The sequence below is a fragment of the Rhinatrema bivittatum genome, chromosome 5 (assembly GCF_901001135.1).
Source record: "Rhinatrema bivittatum chromosome 5, aRhiBiv1.1, whole genome shotgun sequence".
Classification (NCBI taxonomy): domain Eukaryota; kingdom Metazoa; phylum Chordata; class Amphibia; order Gymnophiona; family Rhinatrematidae; genus Rhinatrema; species Rhinatrema bivittatum.
This window is the reverse complement of record NC_042619.1, coordinates 225,362,756-225,384,726: the sequence shown is the minus strand read 5'-3', so window position 1 is coordinate 225,384,726 and position 21,971 is coordinate 225,362,756. Positions and strand designations below refer to the sequence as shown.

Sequence of the window (21,971 nt, the reverse complement as noted above, 5' to 3'; positions counted from 1 at the left end):
GGCAGGACCTACAGCTCCTATACCTCCACACTTGTTCTTGTTGGGGCAATAAAAGAAATCAGCGTCTCACCTGCAAAGAATTGAGTTTTCTCAAGAGTCAACGAAAGAGGGGAGACAGAAAGCAAAAGATGAGCTACATACAGAAAGAAGGGGGGGAGAGAGAAAGACATGCACAGGAGGAGGAGAGGAGCTCAAGGGAAAGGGTGAGAAGCTTACAGAAAGAGCGGGGAGAGAGAAAGAGGCGGTAAGAGGAGAGTGAGACACCACAAAAGGAGGAGGAGGAGGAGGCGGGTGAGAGGGAGGAGAGCAGTCCCGGTGTTGCTGCTGGAAGATGGCGGAACGGAGCGCGAGGACCTCGCCGCCCGATCCCCGGCTGGCAGCAGGTACAGGAGGGGCCGGGGGCTGTGCGAGTCCCCGGGGTGGGGGGAAGGAGACGCGGGGGTCCTCAGCGTGGATGCCCCGGGATGGGCCTTCCTGCAGGTGGGGAGCTCGGATCCGTCAGTATTCCCTTCCCCCCCCTCCTCCCCCGCGGTTCTTCCCAGCCGGGGATCCGGCCCCTCTCCCTCCCCCTCCCCCAGGTGCTGCACAGCTGGAGCCTTCGCCCGCCCGCACTGCTGCAGCTGTTTCCCGGCTGGGGAGCAGGTGGGAGAGAGGAGGAGTCGCAGATCCAGGGCTGGAGAGGGGCTCGTGTGTGAGGAGAAATTCTCCGTATAGAGAGCGAGCGGAGCCGCTGCCACCGTTTATTCCGTCCGGCGCCTCCCTGGTCCCGTAGGGTGCGATGGCTTTCACCCCCCTCCCCCCTCTCTCTCTGGCCTCTCCTTTCCGACGATTGCAGCAGTCACCTCTGCAGGGGATGTTCCCAGGGGTGCGGATTCTGCTCAGGCAGCAGATCACCTCGGTACTCTGCTTGTTTGTTTTAATTACACTTTATTCCTTTCTCCCTGCTGCTTCAATATTTGTTTTGGTTGGGGCAGGTTTACACAGTCTTCTGATCCTGTCCTCCTACAAATGCTTCACACGGACCTTGTTGCTTAACTTTCTCCCCTACCTTAATGCAGTTTCCCCTGGTGAAGGTTGGAAACGTATTTTTAATTGCTCGTTTTGATCTGGTAGTAAGATCAGTACCAGAGCTCGGCGGTTAAACACCTTTGTTCCTGTCTGAGCAGGTGGGATTGTGTTCACGTGCTTGAAGCCAGCTGTAAGGCAGCCTAAGTGAAATGCTGATATAGGTGATGCATGGATCTGCTAAAAAAAAATGCCATTCTTGTGAGAAAGTGAGAGGAACAGGCCTTACAGCCGCCTGGGATGGGGCCCTTCCCATTCCTTGCACTGTCCAGCTTGAGATGAGACCGAGGGAGAATACTAATGGGACAGATCCTAGACCCCCTCTCTACCAGTGAGTTCAGGCAGAACTGGATTACAAGTGCACTGTTCGGGTATTTGAAGGGTTTTCTGATGGAATAATGGTGTTAAACCCATGACCCTAACACTCTAAATTTTGTATTAATAATTCCTTTGATTATGTCAAAGTTTGATTCATCCTTTTTGTTCTCATTACTAGTTAATTTCTGAAGAGATATTGTGCTACTTAATGTTGCTTCCGGAAAGAAATGCATCTGCTCTTTATCCCCTCTAAAACGGGATTTTCCCATTTTGTGTCTATAGGGGAGAAGTTTAGTACATCTCACCCATATGCTGTAGATATTTGTAAAGAGATCTCACAATGAAGAGCATTGAGAAAAGCAAGGCTGGGGTGGCTGAACAGCCTTGCTGAAGATCAAAGATGTCACAGAAGAGGTGTGACCTATAAAACTTGTGCGCTTGTCATGTTTACTGGTAAAATCTGAGATCCCGCCAAGGCCCTCATGTGTGTCGAGAATGAAACAGTGCAGGATGTAAGAAGATCAATAGCTGGGCCAGACTGTCCCAGCCTCCATCTTCTGGCTTGGTTGGCATGTGGACACCCTGAGCCTTTAGCTTCGAAACCAGGTGTAAACCACTCCCCCTGCAACCCCCTTCATTTACAATTTTCCTTCTCCCAATAAAGTAGGGTTGCCAAATTTTCCATGGAGCAGGACTGGACACTTGGGGGGGACGGGACGGGGGCAGAGGGCCAGCTGCAGCTGCCCCCCTCCTGCCCTTTTTCCCTTTTAAATCGAGCGTTGATTTTTTTACTAGGCAGATTCTACCTGCCTGTCTTTGGGGCTCAGATCGACTCTCCTCTTCCTCTGCCACTCCCAGAAGGACAGCACAAAAGCAGCAAGTGCTGCACAGCTGTGGGAGAGGCAGAGGAGGAGAAGAGTCAAACCGAGCCCCGAAAACAGGCAGGTGATTGGTGCGCTGCCAGACTGCCTCCACTGATTGGCCCCTGGCCTTGCCGGTCAGGGTCACCGGACACTGTATAACAGGCTGGAAAAATGGTCCAAAACCAGGCAGTTGGTCACCCTACAATAAAACCATTAATGCATGTGGTGGTCAAGTACTGAAATCCATTATTTGTGAAGCTCTTCAAGTGCTTTATAGGCCTGCATGATGGCAGGGGATTCTGCTGCATCTGATTGGTACAGAAAGCCTGTGATGTCACACCTACATGAACCAATGGGACCCTATTCTGTGTGAGGCACTCGAGACATGGCTCCTGCTGAACTTTTTTCTGGTGGGGGCAGCAGGATCTGCTCTTTAAGCAACACTGGGCAAGCCTAGATGTGGGTACTTTTGAGATGCTGCAGGGTGCACAGCTGGCTTTTATTTATTTATTGTATTACATTCTACCTTTCAGGCATTGTGGTTATTTCCTTATCCCCAGAGAGCTTTCAATCTGAGTTTATAACTGAGGCAACAAGGTAAAGTGACTTGCCTGTGGTCACAAGGAGCAGCAGTGAGATTTGAACCCTGGCTTCCCTGGTTCCATAGCCTGCTGCTCTAATCACTCCTCCGTTCCATGAATGCAGCATTTATCATATCCCTTCTCTTTGTGTTCTAGCTGAAAAGGCACCATGTGACTTCTTTAGTATTTTTGTGAGCCAAATCTTAAAGCATACCTATGACAGTAGGACCACGTTGGCAGGAGAGCAACCACAATGCATTAGAAACATCACCAAACCTAAGCAAAATTCAGTGCAGAAATGATGTATAGTCATGTGCACTCGGCAAAAGAAACCAGTGAGTGCAGCTTTCAGGAATACAATCTGTAACAGGAAGGGTTGTGGGGTGGGAGCTATTGTGCCAAGTGCTTCTGAGTAATCCAGTAAATTTCTATGGAGGCTGGTGGTAGCAATGTGGTTATGCTGCAACCTGGTGGTGGCAAGATATGCTGGTGATGGCAGTAGTGTGGTGACATGGTTTTACCATCTCCAAATGTGCTTATTTGCACATACTATGACAGGAATGAACCTCCCTCTTAAACCAGGAAATACTGGATGTGATCTCAGCCTTGCAGGTTTGCTGCCAGTGCTCTGCCTAATACTTGCATTGTGCCAAAGAGTTTTTTTTCTTCTGGAGTTTGTAAGGTGTAATCTCGAGGTGTGCTTGGAAATTTATTTTTTTTAATCCGGATGGTGGCCACTGAGAGAATTGGGAATATTTCCTTATCTGTCTGTCACATTTTTTTTCGGTCATTGATTGCATCTCTTGGTACTTGAGGATCTTCTATCTCTCTATCCCGTAGTATAGAACAGTCACTTGGTTTGAAACAACCTAGGGAATGTCCTTTTTGAAATGAAAGAAAAAGTAACCCAGTCAAGTTCGTTTCATTTCACTGTGGGTCCCTCCTGCAGGCGCTATATATATATATATTTTATTTTTTTTGTATTTCCTGTTTATAAAAAGAGCGCCTGCCCCCTCTCCCTCTCCCCATCCCAGATCAGCATCATTTTAAAGTGCAGTCCATACTTCAAAATAGAGCCACCTCAGGTCAGTTGGTGCCATTTTTAAATACCACAGTGGCAGGACAGGAGCAACTGGGGATTGCTCCTGCCCCTAGAAGATGATCATTGTGGGTTAGCTGGGGCAGCCTGGAGGGGGTCGGGGGAGATCCAAGGGAGGGTGGGAGACAGCCCGGCAGGATGTGTTTTGTAATTGGGCAGCATTTGCTTTAGCTTTAGTGCATGCTGTCAACACTGCATGCTAAAAAATGTTTAGTGGTCACTATTGTACATTAGCGCCTACTAAAAAGTGAAAGGAAACAAAACAAGCCCTCGTCCCCCCTGAAATGAAACTCCTACCACCAATGAAATGAAGAAAAAAAAAAAAAAGGTGTGCACCTTGGTCCTGAGACACCTGTCAGCGCTGCTGTTCTTGCAAGTCTCTCTGGCTTTCTAACGTTGCACTTTTCATGGGTTGGACTGAGACTTCTTGCAGGGACACGATCCCGGTGTTTTCTGGTACAGCGATTGTTGTTGTGTGTACACAGTTTCCAGTGCTTTATTGTACTTTTCTGTATACAGTTCTTCTGACGTAAAACTGTCACACCCAGCAATTAAATGTGTAACCAGTTCCACTTTTGTGCAAAAGTGCAGTATTTTTTTATGCTTTCTATAGTCCACTGTCACCTGCTGCAGTTATCCATCTCTCACCTGTAGGTTTGGCATCACCTCACTATAACAATTCCTAGATCAGACTTTGATCTAAATGTGGTTGCGGAAGTATCACTCTGAAGTCAGTATTCAGACACAGTCGGCTAAGTAAGTTAGCCGAATAAGACTTATCCAGCTAACTTACAGGCTGATACAGAACGGTGCGCTCCGCCGAGTGCACCATTTAGCCCCGTTTGACTGCGCGTTTTACACGAGCTATTATTACTCCTTATACTGTAAGGGGTAATAGCGCGTGTAAAACGTGCGACCAATCCCCCCCGAAACTAATAGCACTCATCACATGCAAATGCAATTTGATGAGCCTATTAGTTATACTCGCAGGATACTGAAAGTAAGATGTGCAACCAAGCCGCATATTTTACTCTCAGAAATTAACGCCTGCTCAAATTTCTGCTTTGCTGTACACCCTCCGACTTAATATCATGGTGATAGTAAGTCCGAGGTCCCAAAAATAAAAAATTAAAAAAAAAATCTGCCCTCTGCCCGTGGGTTGGAAAATAGACTCTCAATTTTGCCAGCGTCTGTTTTCCGAACCCCTGGCTGTCAGCGGGTTTGACAGCCAACGCCGGTTAAAATTAAGCGTCGGTTATCAGACCCACTGCTTCCGCCAATAAGAAAGCGCTAGGGACGCGCTAGTGTCCTAGCGCCTCCTTATTAGCGCTGGCACTAATTTAAATACTGAATCGCGTGCCCAGGAGAGGTGCCTGGGCGTGCATCGGGAGAGCGGGTGTACGCCTCAGAGCGCCAGCTCTCCCATGGAGTTTATTGAATTGGCCTGTTAGCTTGGAAATTCAGCGGTGAAGCCATGCCCATGAATATACCAGGATAAGTTTAGTTAGCCTGATATGTAGTTCCCAGTTAATCCCTAGAACACCTCTTCTTTTTTTTTTTTTATCTGATTAGATTTTAGCTAAAGCCTAGGCAAATAGGGGTCGATATGCAGCCATGCAGCGGCTAGTTAAGTGAATCTGTTATAGCTATCTAGCTAACTTAATGGGGATATTCAGTGGTGCGGCAGCACTGTTGAATATACCCAGTTGTCTTAAAGTAGCCGGATAAGTATATCTGGCTAACTTTAGGACCACCCTACAGTGCGACTGGAGTTAGCCCATAAGTTATATGACTAACTTGAATATTGGAGTTAGTCGCATAACTTATGCGACTAACTCCCCTTCTCCCAAAAACGTCTTCCACCCCAAGTTATTTGGCTAAATTCTAGCAGCATAACTATGTGACTAGAATTTAGCCGCATAAGGCATTTAATATCACCGGTTAGTCATTTAGACGGATAATGTTTGCTGATATCACTGAGCTATAAGCTTTCTGCAAGGTATCCTAGTGAGGTCCCTCCAGAAGAAGCCAACTGGCAAAACATGGCAGTGTCGGGGGACTTTAAGGCTTAAGAATTCTATAACCGATACAGTGATAATATCAGCATGAAACTAATAAAGATGTTACTTTGAAGTTGACATTTGGAAATCTCATGATTGCACCAGATCATCAAAAAAATATCACTTTGGGTTTTAAATTATTTCCTCACATTTCTTTGTTTACATTTGCTCTTTGGCATGTGAGGTTTCTCCACTCTTGCTATTACCACAGTTTTGAATATAGACTTCATAATGACTTGGCTAAATTCTAGATGGATATAGGGCTGAGTATACCAAAACTTGGCTTGGTGATCCACAGAGGAGAGAGAAACCTCGTGACTTATTTGCTAGGATGTGCGATGTCCTGCCTTCTCATGAAGAAGGGAACGTCAGATTAAATGTTCTAAGTGTGACAAGCTGCCCTAAAAAAAAAAATAAATAAAACCCAACCCTGAGCAATCATGAAGGGAAACGGGACTATGTCTGCAAGAAGTACTCCAAGGCTTTCTTCATCAAAGGAACCTCGAGATCTGCAAAGGCCCCAGGACAGGCCTCTTCACCCAGGATATGGAGGATGAGATATCCATCTAAATGGCTTTGGAGCATTGACCTCTCTGTATTCTCGGCTTTATTTGTGCTTTTTCCAATTGTTTTTCTTTTTTTATTGGTTCAACTATTTTTATTTTTTTTTTCATTTTTTTTTGTCTATTTTGCAAATTCTCTTGTTTCTATGCATACGCTGATGGGATTCTCACACATTCCTTGTTCAAGTTTAAGGATGGAGATTGTTTCATATTTTTAGCACTTTTTGAGCATTGCCGTCTGCCGATGCTGTTAGGCCTGCTGTGATAGCTCCATGCTTTCTCCTGTGGTGGGATTTTTCCTTATGTGATGTTAACTAAAGCAGCAACTTTCTCAGTGAATACCACATGTAAACCAGGTGGGCAGGTTATTTCTTGCCAGTCATTGCCTCACTGCTTTTAACTTGAAGCTTCTTATTTGTTTTTGTCTGTGGCTTATTAGTCTGCCTTGACTAGTTTGGAAGCTAGGAGCAGGGACGGTTTCTAGTATCTCTGTGAAGCACTTAACAAATAATAATACGTGCAGTAATGCTGGTAGTGATAATTTAGTTATGGTATTGTGATTCTGTGAGGTGGTGATTACAATAATAGTGGGTTGTGATGTCCTGGCAATGTGATTATAGTATATTATTATGTGACATAATTGTGATATTGTGGTGATGTTAGGGTGGTAATTTTACACAAGGGGAATAGATTACTGAGAAGGGGTCATTCGCTTCTTTCCACATTGGGCTCCATTTGAGAATAGCAGCAGTTCAGTTTCAAGTACTTCTTGGCCAATATAAATAGCAGAATCTCTCCTTCTAGTGTCATGCATTTCTCATGAACCTCTAGTATCCTCCCTGCTATATTCATTGTGTTAAAGGTTTTGCTGCTTTGAGATAAGAGTTCTACAAGATCGTGCACTGAGCCTAGCGCTCAGGTTAATGAGTGCTTAGACGCGTGTTTTGGATATGCGTTCATAACCCCCGATGCAGTAAGGGGATCAGCGTGTTCAAACTTGCATGTATCTAATAGCGCTCAGCACATGTAGATGAGGCTAATAGCTATTACCCCGCGATACAAAAAGACCCCATGTGCCCGAGGTGCACTTTTTAACCCATCAAATTTTACGCCTGCCCTGAGAGGCATAAAGTCTTCCCATGCGTCAAGGGCTAAACTAAAAAAACTGCTTTTCTGTAGTTCCTTCTACTTAGTATCACGCAATAGTAGGTGGGAAGAACCATAGAATGCAGTACCATGCAAAAAAAAATGTTTTGACGTAAAAATAAAATTTTGGGGTGCACAATATATACCCACAATGTACATGCTCAGGGCCGTGTATATTGTGCCAGTAAATTAGCTGCTGCGGGATAAAATGGATGCTCATAAATTGAGCATTCATTTTGGTAACCTGCCCTCAGAGGGCACTTAATTTATTCACTCCTTCGCTTACTGCCGATTGGTCCATTCACTGTCACATGCCAGTGAAAGGACCAATCCCCTTACAGAAGGCTGTCCTGAAAGTGGATTGGTCCTTTTCACTGCATTTGTCAGTGAAGAGGACCAATCGGGACAAGCCCTGCCGGCAGGGCCGGAGGAACCACTAGGTGAGCTAGGCCTGTGCCTAAGGCGCTGAGACTTAAGGGGCGCCGCGGCAGGCGGCAGAATTTTGAAAGGGCAAAAAGTGCCCTTGCAAAATTCTGCCAGCCCCCCTGGTGGTCCAGCGGAGGCCCGGGAGTGATTTGCCGCTCCCGAGGCCTCGGCTGCCACTAACCAAAATGGCGCCAGTGACCTCTAGCTCCTACCATGTGACAAGGGCCAACCAATAGCACCGGTAGCCCCTGTCACATGGTAGGGGCTGAAGGCCACCGGCGCCAGGGGCGGATTGGCCTATCAGAGGATTGGGCTTCCCCTGGTGGGCCGGTCTAGCTGATCACGTGGCCGAAGTCTCCGGCTGCGCCGATCTTCTGTGTGGGTATATGTGATGTGTATGTGAGAAAGGAATTGAGCTTCTGTGTGTGTGTATGTAGTGTGTATGTGAGAAAGGAATCTGGCAGTTTAAAAAAAATGAAATGTGATAATACATATACCTCAACTTTTGTGCTGGTAGCGCAACTTTTGAAAAGTTGGATGAAAGATGAAATTACTGAATTTTAAGCATCCCTCTTCTGGAAAATAAAATTTAACTTAAAGTGGGTAGAGACAAATACTAAAGCAAAAAAAAAATTAAAGTATTTAAAATGTTCATCTCAGCAAAATCACAAATTTAAGATACTGCTGCCAGATGGTTTTTTTTTGGGGGTTTTTTTTAAGTATAATTTAAGCATGAAGACTAGAATAGTTCCAATCTGAAACGGTTTTGCTTTTTTTTTTTTAAGCCTTTAGAAAATGTATATTTTAATGACTAAAACTGGAATCTTCCCATTTAAAAGGGAAGCTGATTAAGTATGTCTTTCTGTTCCATATCTCCCACATAAATAATCATTTATTTATTTATTTATTTATTTTATTTAAGGCTTTTATATACCGGCATTCATGAGAATCACATCATGCTGGTTTACATATAAACAGGAGTGCAATAGATACATCAAACTGGAACTATTGTGCGTGAAGGTGTAGTTACAAATAACAAGGATAGAAGAACTGGGAGAAGAAGGAAATGAAAAGATAGATTAGTAACAGTTAAACTATATACAAAGACATGGATATGGGCTGCTTGTTTCGAGAGAGGTGAAAAGAGAAAAGTTTTTCTATAGAAAAACCATCATACGACTGATAGTTTGAAGAAAGACACTTGCTTTATTGTCTGAAAGCGTAAAACAAGAGAAGCTGTAGAACATAAGAACATAATCACAAAAAACTAGAAGCTATCACCTCTCAAATATATCTCTAAATAAGAACAACCAGAGAAGGGAAAAGGAATCAAATCCCAATATTCACAAAACTATAAAACTCACAATCATGAGAACTGATTCGTTCTCATGATTGCGAGTTTTATAGTTTTGTGAATATTGGGATTTTATTCCTTTTCCCTCTCTGGTTGTTCTTATTTAGGAACATAAGAACATGCCATACTGGGTCAGACCAAGGGTCCATCAAGCCCAGCATCCTGTTTCCAACAGTGGCCAATCCAGGCCATAAGAACCTGGCAAGTATCCAAAAACTAAGTCTATTCCATGTTACCGTTGCTAGTAATAGCAGTGGCTATTTTCTAAGTCAACATAATTAATAGCAGGTAATGGACTTCTCCTCCAAGAACTTATCCAATCCTTTTTTAAACACAACTATACTAACTGCACTAACCACATCCTCTGGCAACAAATTCCAGAGTTTAATTGTGCATTGAGTAAAAAAGAACTTTCTCCGATTAGTTTTAAATGTGTCACATGCTAACTTCATGGAGTGCCCCCTAGTCTTTCTATTATCCGAAAGAGTAAATAACTGATTCACATCTACCCGTTCTAGACCTCTCATGATTTTAAACACCTCTATCATATCCCCCCTCAGCCGTCTCTTCTCCAAGCTGAAAAGTCCTAACTTCTTTAGTCTTTCCTCATAGGGGAGCTGTTCCATTCCCATTATCATTTTGGTAGCCCTTCTTTGTACCTTCTCCATCGCAATTATATCTTTTTTGAGATGCGGTGACCAGAATTGTACACAGTATTCAAGGTGCAGTCTCATCATGGAGCGATACAGAGGCATTATGACATTTTCCGTTTGATTCACCATTCCCTTTCTAATAATTCCCAACATTCTGTTTGCTTTTTTGACTGCCGCAGCACACTAAACAGACGATTTCAATGTGTTATCCACTATGACGCCTAGATCTTTCTTGGGTTGTAGCACCTAATATGGAACCTAACATTGTGTAACTATAGCATAGGTTATTTTTCCCTATATGCATCACCTTGCCCTTATCCACATTTAAATTTCATCTGCCATTTTGATGCCCAATTTTCCAGTCTCACAAAGTCTTCCTGCAATTTATCACAACCTGCTTGTGATTTAACTACTCTGAACAATTTTGTATCATCTGCAAATTTGATTATCTCACTCGTATTTCTTTCCAGATCATTTATAAATATATTGAAAAGTATGGTGTGGGGGGCTGTCCCTAGGGAGGACAGAACCTGAAGGAAGGGTGTCATTTTGCCTTCTGATAGGAATGTGGTTTTCTTATTTAAGGGTTGGGAGCATCACTTTCACTTTTAGTAAAAGTGAAAAATCATGCAAGTCTGAAAGCAAGGTGCTTCTGTGAGAGTGTAATGTGTATGTGAGACAGGGAGGGTGCTTCTGTATATGCGAGATAGGGAGATAGGGAGGGTGCTTGTGTGTGTGCAAGAGAGAGAGAGAGCATGTTTTTGGCTGGCTTGTGGCTGTGAGAGAGGGCATGTGTGTGATTGAGCCTGTTTGTAAATGAGAGAGAGCGAGAGCATTGTGTGACTGAGAGAGACTGGCCAGAGAGGTGACGTGTGTATGTGTGAGAGACTGATCAGGGAGATGACTGGTATGTGTGTGCCTGTGTGTGTGAGAGAGAGAGACTGGTTGGGGAGATGATTGGTGTATGAGAGACAGAAACTGGTCCTGAGGGGGGGTGTGTGTGTGTGTGTGTATGTGTGTGAGTGAGAGAGAAGAGACTGGTTGTGGTGCCTAAGGAAGAGGACTGTGAGGACAGCTTCAGCAGCTACTGCTGCTTCTGTTGTGGCCTGCAAGGGAAAGGAGTAGGAGAACTGCTGGAGAGGGTAGGTTAAAGGTGGCTTTTTAAGTTTCATTTTCCTTGATTGACTACCATTTTAATTATTGGGTAATATGTGATGTGTCTGCTGTTTGAAATATTTTATTGGTGTTTGGTATAGCTTTAAAAATTTGCATGAGTCTTTAATTATTGGATATTCTATTTATCACCTGTTTTGAAATTATTTTATTTGTATGATTTTATAATTATGATTAATGATTTATATATCTTGATTTTATTGATTTGTTTCATAAGGAATGGTGAAATTTTTGTTTTTCCATTGTTGCACTGTATAGAGTCTGGTGTGATGTGTTTTACAGTTCAGTTTTTGTCTGCACATTTCTATTTATACTTTATGTGACTTTATTCTGTATTTGGTGAGGGTTTGTGTTCTGCATGCAAAGACTGAGATGAAGAATTCTTAGCATGTGGTTTCTCTGTAGGGATCTGTAGTAGCTTGGCCTGTTCTTTTTTCTGATAGGAGGTGTATTGATATTTTAGATTCTGGTGTAATATTTGTGGTATTCTTTATCATAGGTGGGGTTGTTATTCTTTGAGTGTTGGCAAATAGTACTGTGTTGATACGGGAGGACCATGCCGAAATATATCACAATAGGTATGATGCCATATGAATTCCAAGATGCAAAGTTTTCTTGTTGGAATCACAACAGTGCATGAAATTATCACAATAACTTGTATATTAATTTTACCTCAGAATGTCATTTTTCATGTAAAATATGTTATAAATGCATAATTTAAAATTGTGTATGGGGAGGGGGCGCCAGACTGTAAGGTTTGCCTAGGGTGCCTAATACCCTTGCACCGGCCCTGCCTGCCGGGGGGGGGGTGGAAGCTCTGGCCAGGCTGTTGTGGACGCACAGCCACTTCTCCTGGGCGCCTGATGCAGAGCACTAGGGATGCACAAATTATTGATTGTGCATCGTTTTAGCAGATCATTTGCATAATGCATCAAGCACCCAGGAGAAGTGGATGTGCACATGTTCAAAAAACGCTCATGATATTGCATTGGCCTGCTAGTTAGTAACTGGTCCAAGGAGAACGCTAATATTATTACATCAAAAAGCTTTTGAGCATGATAAAGCGCACTGAACGTTACCCCCTTCAGTCCCCAGGCCTCATTAGATCTGTGCATCTGAAGGTAGCGAAGCAATGTGACAAGGCGATAGCTAAAGCCAGAAGCATGCTGGGCTGCAGAGAGAGAGAGGAATAACCATTAAGAAAAAGGAGGTGATAATGTCCTTGGTGAGGCCTCTCCTGGAATACTGTGTTCAGTTCTGGAGCCCAAGGATAGAGACCAGGATGAGAGTGGCCCAGAGAAGGGTGACCAAAATGGTGAGGGGTCTGTATCAGAAGACCTATGAGGAAAGGCTGAAGGATCTTAATATGTATACCCTGGAAGAGAGGAGGTGCAGGGGAGGGGTGATACAGACCTTCAGATAACTGTAAGGTTTAATGATGCATGATCCTGAAACCTTTTCCATTGCAAAGAAAACATTAGAACTAAGGGTCATGAAATGAAAGTCCGAGGGGTGACTCAGAACCAACACCAGGAAATGTTTCTTCACGGAGAGGGTGGTAGATGCATGGAATGCCCTCCTGAAAGAGGTGGTGCAGACAAAAGCAGTAGATGAATTCAAAAAGGCATGGGAGGATAGACAATGTGGATCACTAGAGGTGGAAATGAAGACAAGGGTGCTTGGGGGTAACCTGCACCAAGCAGCAGTTACTACCATAGGCAGCTTGCTGGGCAGTCTGGATGGACCATTTGGTCTTTATCTGCCGTCATTACTATATATGAGACACATGAGCTTGAAAGGTCTTCGTTGCTATGAGCAGCACCAAATAACAGATTGTAGGCAGCGGCCTGTTCTGTCGTGCATTGGCGGAAGTGCTTACAAAGCAATCATTTCGTGCTTTCAGTGGCATTCAGCAGCTGGAAATGGATCTTCTCTACATTGCTGTAGATCTGACAGATATATTTTGTGGTTTTATCAATCTCAGTACCTAAGAGCACTTGCTCAGTAGGAAGTGCCTAAGGCCTGCCTATGTAGAGGATTTTTGTTGCTGAATAATGGACCTTGAAGTTTGTTTATTTGTTTGTTTTTTATATACCAACATTCAACTTAAGTCATCAGTTTATGGCACTCACCTGGAATCTTTTGGACTGCACTAATGAAATATGTTTCATGCTTTTAGAATCATTTCTGCTGCTGGTGCTATCGTCCTTATCCATCCACTTCGATCTCCTCCAATTAGTTTTGATCTCCCTGCACAGTTCTTTTGCATTTCTTTTGTGTCCTGTGAGATGAGACTTGCCCTGGATAGGCTTAATTATTAATGCTGATTAAATAGATGCAAAACTCATTTGCTTGTCACTAACCCATGTCATTAATGCAAGCTAACAAGTGTTAACACACTTTACCACACTGGCCGGAATGTATTTTATATGCAATAAACCAGATATGTATGTGAATTCAGTGCATTTCTGTCCCAAGGCGCTTTTATCTAAAAAAAAAAAAAAAAATAGTGTAAAAGCATTAGAGAAAAGGAACTGAAATCCCCAAAGTGGTGTTATTAAATTAGAAATATAGTACCTGATTCACTAAGGGTTTTTCCCATAGACACAAAATGGGAGAAAAGCCTTAATGAATCCGGCCCATAGAAACATGAAGGCCCATCTACTCTGCCCATTGAGGGAGATGTTTTTGGGGTTTTTTTGGGGGGGGGGGGGAGGAGGAATCTTTTTTGCAGCCATGACAATACTCGTAAATTGAGTACAGCAGACACCTGAGAAAGCTGGAGGTAGATGCAATAAGTTTACAATGCAGTTCCTAGCAAGGGTTTTCACACCCTTCTACATTTTTCACATTCTGTTGCCTCAGAAATCAAAATGCATTAAAGAAGGAACTTGTTTCACTGAGCTGCACAAAATACTGTACACTTTCATCCTGAAAGAACAATCATAGAAATATTTCAAAAGTAATTAAGAATACAAAACCATAAGTCTTCACACCCTTTGTCCTCATAAGCCTAAAATAACCCCATTTCAAAAAATTGCTTTATCAAGGCCCATAATAAGTTGACTAGAGCCCAACTGTGTCCAATCACAGTAGCTGAGCTGATTCAAGCACTCCTGGATGAAGAATGAAGCTATTTCTGTTGTAAGAAGTACATATGAAGCAAAGGCCAAATCAAGCTGAACTAAAAGGTGAGGTGGTAACCTGCACAGAGTGGAAGTTATTACCCTGAACACCTTGCTGGGCAGACCAGATGGACCACTTTGGTCTTTTATCTTCTGTCATTTACTATATTGCCATGCTGAAAGAACTCCGGGATAACGTTATCCAAAGGTACATTTTGGGGAAGGATATACAGTTTTAGAGGTCCTTATTCAAAAGCCATTTAGACGGATAATATAATATTATCCGTCTAAATGGCTTACTCAACTATATTCAGCCTTTAGCCAGCTAATAAGTTAGGAAGCTAGAATTTATCCGGGTAAGTTAGGGATGGTCCAGGGGCATAACTGGGAGGAGTTGTTAGTTGGCTAAGTTAACCAGCTTACTGCAATATTCATAGCTGAATGACTTAGTTGGCTTAGTCTGGTCCAATCAAAGAGCTGTCGTAAAGTTAGCTGGCTATAGTTAGCCAGATAACTAATTCAGATAGGTGGATATATTCAATAGTGTGGCTGCACTGTTGAATATGCTTCCAAAGTTAGCCGAATAAGTTTATCCGACTAATTTTGCTATCCAGACTATGTCTGAATATAGACCTCTATGTGTGATTGAATATCCCTTAGAGCACTTTCAGGTCCATCATTGTAAAGTGGAAAACAGTTTGCTACCTACCAAGACACTGCTGCGATCAAGCTGTTCCTCCAAAGGTCACTGGAAGGCCTAAGATTAGTTTAACATGTGTGGATGGTGAGAAGAAGGACTTTACTGCTGAAGAAAAGCCATAGAATGTGTACATACCCTTTACAAAGAAACACTTAGGGCAGAGCTTTCCAAACTGTGTGTCGGGACACGTTAGTGTGTCGCCTGCAGTGTGCAGGTGTGTCGCGCAAGCCCGGTCAACTCTGATGCGAGTTTGGGCTTTTTTTTTTCTAGAGATTCACTTTTTTTTTTCAGTTTATGGGTTGCTTATTATTGGGTGATTTTTGCTGTCAATCGCGTATTTTGGGGGAGCTTGGTGGGTGGAACGAGCCCAGCCATCCTTGCATTGGCTGCTGCTGCCGATGAGGCCTGGCCATGAGGAGTACTGACTGCAAGCAGCAGTGTCTGGTGATCATGGAAGGGAGTGAAGCACTTAACTGGCAACAATCAAAAAGACGAGGTACATGAGTGTGGGGGCCAGACATGTGCTGGGGAGAGAGAGATGAGTGAGTGGGGGGCAAACGTGCTGGGGGGACAGACATGTGCTTGAAGGGGAGAGATATGAGTGTGTGGGGGCCAGACATGTGCTGGGGGGAGGAGAGAGATGAGGGTGTGGGGCACAGACAATTTGTTTTATTATTGTTTCTCATAAATTATAACAATAACATGAATCTTGGAATATATATTTTTAATATAAATTTAAGGTTTTCATGAGATAGGTTGTGTCGTGAAACATTTTATTTATGTATATATTTAAGGAAACATACATAAATTGTCGAAATATGTTTCGTTCGTTTAACCTTTAACCTCTGGTTTACTAGTAGACTGAATTACCGTGTCGTGAAATTATGTTTGTCTAAAAAGTGTGTCACCAACATGAAAAGTTTGGAAAGCTCTGACTTAGGGGATACTGCATGCATGTGGGAGAAGGTTTTGTGGTCTGAGACCAAAGTGGCATAAAACAAACACCACATATCACCCTGCTAACACCATCCTACAGTAAAGCAAAGTGGTGGCAGAATTATGTTGTAGGGGGTGCTATGCAGCAGTGTGGACAGAAAAGCTTGTTGTGAGGCTCAAGAGAAAAACGGATGGCACAAAGTACAGGCAGGCCCTGGAGGAAAACCTGTTCCAATCTGCCATAGATCTGGGAATGGGGAGAAGATTCACATTTCAGCTTAATAATGATCCTGCTATAGCAACAATGGAGAGGCTCAGCTAAAAGTAAGTGAATGGCCTGATTGACAAACTGAAGAGTAGTAAATCACCTGGCCCGGATGGTATACACCCCAGGGTGTTATGGTTTTGAGGTGTTGGAGTGGATTCTTGGGTACTGTGGTGATGGCCACTCCCACGGGGAGGAGCCCCATGAGGAACCACAGTACTAGGCTAGACTCGAGACACGCAAACACAAGAGATTTGTCTTTTATTATACAGCTGGATGATACCACCAGAGATGGCAGTAGTGAGGTGATCCAGTAATAGCAGTCCAGGGACCCTTGGTAGAGGAGACCCATCTCACAATGGTAGATGTTAGCAGCACACGATAGTATAGGGAGTTCCAGTTGCAGGTTCCCAGTGCAGGGCTGTAGATGAGACAGACTGATAAAGGTTAGATTACTCACTGTTGGTAACTGTATAGATGTAGATCCCAGCAGGCAGAAGTAGTAGGATTGCAGGCACCAAGGCAGGGAGTGCAGGCCCTCGAGGAGCGAGTACCTGGTATCCCAGATAGGCACCTGTAAGAAAGCAAAGGGCCCCCGAGGAGCAGGTACCCAGGTTAGATGAAATACCCCGAAGGGCACAGAAAGCTTCCAGCGGCAGCACAGAAGCGGCAGAGTAGCTTAGACCGGAGGCATTCCAATCCTTGCTAACTCGAATTGTTAGCAAACAAAGGGCAGGCTAAATACCCGGATGGCGTGACGTCACTCGAGGGGGACGCCCCCAAGGTTCCCGCCACCGTGTGGATAAAGACGTGGATGGCGTGCACGCACCCTAGGAAGCCCTCAGGAGAAACATGGCGGATAGCCTTGCCATAGCCGTTCCGGAGACGCTGGAGAGAGTGGCAAGCAGACATGGCAGTAGCCATCTTCCCAAGGCTAGCGGGGAGAGCAGAGAGAAAGGTGAAGCACAGAGGTCGAAGCTGTTTGAGACCGATGGACGCAACACAGGGTTCTGAAGGAACTCAAAAATGAAATTTCTGCCATAGGCCTGGGAATGGGGAGAAGATTCACATTTCAACTTAATAATGATCCTGCTAAAGCAGCAATGGAGAGGCTCAGCTAAAAGTAAGTGAATGTCCTTGAGTGGCCAATCAAAGCCCAGACCTGAATTCAACAGAAAATCTGTGGCAAGACTTAAAGACTGCAGTCCACAGTGGATCCTTGGCTAACCTGAAAGAGCTTGAGCTCTTCTGCAAGAAGAATGGGTAGAAACGGCACTATTCTGCTGTGCAAAGTTGTTAGACGCTTACCCTAAGCAACTCATGACTTCCAGCAAGCATTGAGTCAAGGATGTGAAGACTTATGCAATCAACAATTTTTGGGGTTTTTTTTACATTCTTAATTACCTTTGGAATATTTCTAGTATTTATTCTTCATGATGAGAGTAAAGTGTGTAGATCAGTGAAACAAATGCATTTTATTTTATTTTTTTAGATGACAGAATGTGAGAAATGTACAAGGGTATGAAAACTAGAGTAAGAATTGTGCAGCCAGTAATAAGTTGGCTATTGCTGTTTTGTTTAAAAGAAATCCAATATAGGTAAAGGAGATAACTGCTCTCCAAATCTTAGCCACACATGAAGGTAGAGAGCAGAGAGTATTAAACAGTCCAAACACTTTTGAATTGAAACGCAATTCTGTTGTTTAATATATACTTTTCAAAGCGGCTACTCCAAAAGTCATAAATGCAGTACAGTGGTTTTCAACCAGGTCCCCCGACACGGACCGTGTTTCGCTGTAAGCTGCGTCGGGAGGGACTGAGAACAGTGTATATTTTCAACCACTACAAAGTAGTGGTGCCTTGGTGTTCTCAGTCCCTCCCGACGCAGCTTACAGCGAAACACGGTCCGTGTCGGGGGACCTGGTTGAAAACCACTGTACTGCATTTATGACTTTTGGAGTAGCCACTTTGAAAAGTATATATTAAACAACAGAATTGCGTTTCAATTCAAAAGTGTTTGGACTGTTTAATACTCTCTGCTCTCTACCTTCATGGGTGTTTGTTTAAAAGAGACATTTCAGCAACATCTGTTCTTGTCCTTTTTAAAAGTATTGTAGCACATGAGCTTTTGAGATGTTGAAAGTCTGAAAATCTCATGCAACATCTGTATTGGCAGTACATTAAGAAAGGTCTCACAGCCTTCTTCTGTCTTCACCCAGCCTCCCTGTCCCACCCTCTAAAAAGGAAAACAAAAATAAACAGTTGCCTTTTTTAAAGCAATATTCATGGATGACTAAAGAGCGAAGCATTTATTTATTTTATTGTTTTATATATCGTCGTCCGCTTTCGCCATCACAGCGGTTTACAAAGCATTGTTTTGAGGGTGCAGTGTCCCTTTTTAAAGGGCTTCCTGTCTGCCTCTTCTCTAACAATACAAAATTCGGTTATCAAATTTTAATCAATTTTATTTCCAAAGCTTTACAATAGTACAAATACAAATTCTCATAACATTTACATAAAAAGGAATAAACCACCTCAAACCTAGTCCTAATATCAATCATACACAACCAATCACTCCATTACTCACTCAAAAAGTATAAAAACCTATCGTTATTTTCATTATCTTGAATTCTCTTGAATCCCTGACATGTTTCACTCTACACAGAGCTTCTTCAGAGGGTTTTCTGGTTTTAACAATCATACAAATATCAGAACAATTTTGCCCACGAAGATATAAATATATTCACATCGAAGGTAATATCATTGGAGGTCAAAAATCCAACTCTAGTCATCAATAATATACAGCAGTAATTCACAGCGATCACAAGAATCCTCTCATAAGGTTCTGTAACCTGGGGGATTTATCCTTTGTACAAACAATCGTTTCAAGAATCAAGCAGAGTTTGGTAAAATGCCGCCAAATGCTGAAGCATTGACTGCACCAATGGACTCTTGTGATCGCTGTGAATTACTGCTGTAACTTGATGACTAGAGTTGGAGTTTTGACCTTCAATGATATTATCTTTGATGCGAATATATTTATATCCTCGTGGGCAAAATTGTTCTGATATTTGTATGATTGTTAAAACCCAGAAAAGCCCCCTAAAGAAGCTCTTTTTAGAGTGAAAAATGTTGGGGACTCAAGAGAATTCAAGTTAATGAAAACAATAGGTTTATAAACATTTTGTGTGAGTAATGGTATGATTGGTTGTGTATGATTTAGGTTTGAGGTGGTTTTATTCTTTTTTATGTACATTTTATGAGAATTTGTATTTTGTACTATTGTAAAGCTTTGGAAATAAAATTAATTGATTCAGATTTGATAACCATAATCACAAGACAATATAACAATACAAAATTCGGTTATTTTGATATAACATTTTTGTGAAAGCCAATTTATTACCTGTAAAGCCTTCTCTGCCCATGGCATGGTCTGTAGCTGTTTAATAAGTGCTGTGTTTTTTTTCTGAGCAATATTAGAACAGACCGACTGTGCACATAAAAGACGTTGACAGAAAAGCATGGTGTGGACCATCCGGTCTGCCCATGTGCACTTACCCCCCTGGGCAGTCTCGCAGGTCTTGCCTGAACGGGGTAAAAGCATTTCCACTCTCTGCAGCTGTCCACATTGTCTGGTTCTCTATATAACCCCCGCTACTATAGTTGCTGCATTGGTTCCCTGTGACTTATTGTGTACAGTTTTTAAATCTTTTCTGTTTAGTACATAAAGTAATGCCTGGCCTTATTCAAGGCTTCAGTGCAGAAGATCTGCAGACCCATGTTTGTATGTGTTGCGCGACTCGGACACTGCGTTCTCAATACCCCCCTTTGTTAAATGAGGTTCGTCTGAAAACGACATGGCAAAGGGCCTTGAGTGCCATGAGCCCTTCTCTGGAATCATTTGCCCCCTGATCCGAGGCTGTTAGTTACGGGATTGCTTGATTTTCTGGTTAATTTCCATTAGCTGATGAGTAATTTCAGTCCTCTACTTATGTTTTTAAAGAGATTTAGAAAGCAACGGGGAGATGACTATTGGCTCTTAGTTGTGCTCGCCTGCTCGGACTTGTATAGAGGTTCCAATGTTATTTTAGTTTGTGATTTTTATATTTGGAATTTTGTTATTTTAAAGCCTGTATTTTACACAATTGCACATGCTGCTTATTGTAACTCACTGAGAGCGTTTAGGTCGTCCAGTGTGATTTAAAAACTGAAGTGAATCATTTTTGCCCAGGGTCGCACAGGATGCTGGCAGAAGGGAGCCTTGAGCTTCTAGCCCAGAATGGCTCCTGAATTCTGCTCCAGGGATCTTGCCCCTGGAGCGTGTCTCCTCCCCAGTGCTTTGGGAGGCTTAAAATACAGCAGGGCTGGCCTAGTGGCTTGGCGGCAGGTGCTGTGCATTTTCAGGCGGAAGGCCCTCTGTCAGATCGGGTCTCCCACACCTTGAGTCAGCTGAGGTCAGGGAAGCTGCATTCACGAGTGGGGGGAGTGTGTTGAGGTCACCCAGGATGGTGGTCTGATTTTGGAGCCCAGGATACAGGGTGCCAGAAGCAGCTCTGGTGCGTGGCTCCCTTCATCGGGAGCCTAGGAAGGCTGGGGCTAGTAGAGCAGGGGAAAAATCCCCTGCTTGTTGGGAATGAAGGTTGATGGTGCCAGGATCCTGGCACTGCTTGCAATCTGAGCTGGAAGTAGAAGGGGGAACAGAGGAACAACTGGGCAACCAGTTGGCAACCAGATTTTTTTTTTTTTTTGTAAGTCTTGTACCAGATCTGCAACTGGTCTGTCTTTGTTTTCCCCACTAATTAGTGAAAAACAAATCTTCAGAATTTGCAAAGAAACACTCTGAAAGGAAAGGATTCCATGCAAGCAAAATAAACACAAACTGTTCAGAACATTTCAGCAGTCGTTAAACTTGGCACTAAGGATGATGACTGACCAGGAAGCGGATGCAGCAATCCAGGTGACATTGCTTCACCTGAATAGAGCCATAAAGAGGGAGTGGAGTTAATGATTTACCATCGGCTCCAAGCAGGCAGCTCCAGAGGCTTCTGCTGGAAGATGAAAGTCCAACAAGGATGATTATGTCTTAGTTTAATGACCTCCACTTTCTTTCTGAAATTCACTTTCTTTCCAGCTGCAGCCCTTTCTTCCCTGCCCCCTCCTGTTCACTGTGCGTTTATGCTCGAGAACTTCGTGATTTAGCTCAAACGCACGCAACAGTTTTCTCAGGCAAGCGAGCGGGAGTTCCTCGCACTGCCGAGTGAAGGGAGAGCTGCTTGTTCCACTAAAATTCCTGCGCCACCATGTGAGCCGGTGTTAGTGTGAGGGCCTGACGGACTGAAGCGGTTTCCCCATTTTGTGTCTATGGGGAAAAATGCTTCCACATCTGACCCTATCTGGATCCCTGGACTTGAGTTTCCTACTCGCCTTTCCAAATCTGAGCTCAAGGCAACCTAGTTTGGAATGCAGCAGGGCTCTCCTCGCCCCAGATTGGTTTATGATCCACAGAGGCAGAAGGTATGTGAGTTCAGCGCAGTTTTATCTCCTCTTCAACGCACATTTGCTGCACGTAAAGCCAACAACCATCGCAGCAACAATGTTTACGCGCAGAAAACCCATGTTTACCACCCCACGCAAAGGCATAGCAC

General features: G+C 43.5%; 1 protein-coding gene across 7 annotated transcripts in view; it reads left to right on the top strand.

Moving 5' to 3' along the window:
* The first annotated feature begins 247 nt into the window (after positions 1-247).
* Positions 248-21,971, top strand: part of MAP7D2 (MAP7 domain containing 2) — a 114,474-nt gene continuing 92,750 nt past the window's right edge. For 4 of the 7 annotated variants that reach the window (XM_029603383.1, XM_029603382.1, XM_029603381.1 and 1 more), the window contains exon 1: positions 249-383. In XM_029603383.1, the coding sequence (XP_029459243.1) occupies positions 332-383 (52 nt within the window). In that variant the 5' untranslated portion in view covers positions 249-331. Of the gene's footprint in view, positions 384-21,407; positions 21,841-21,971 lie in introns of those variants that run through there. The other 3 variants (XM_029603386.1, XM_029603384.1, XM_029603385.1) reach the window with 2 other exon arrangements.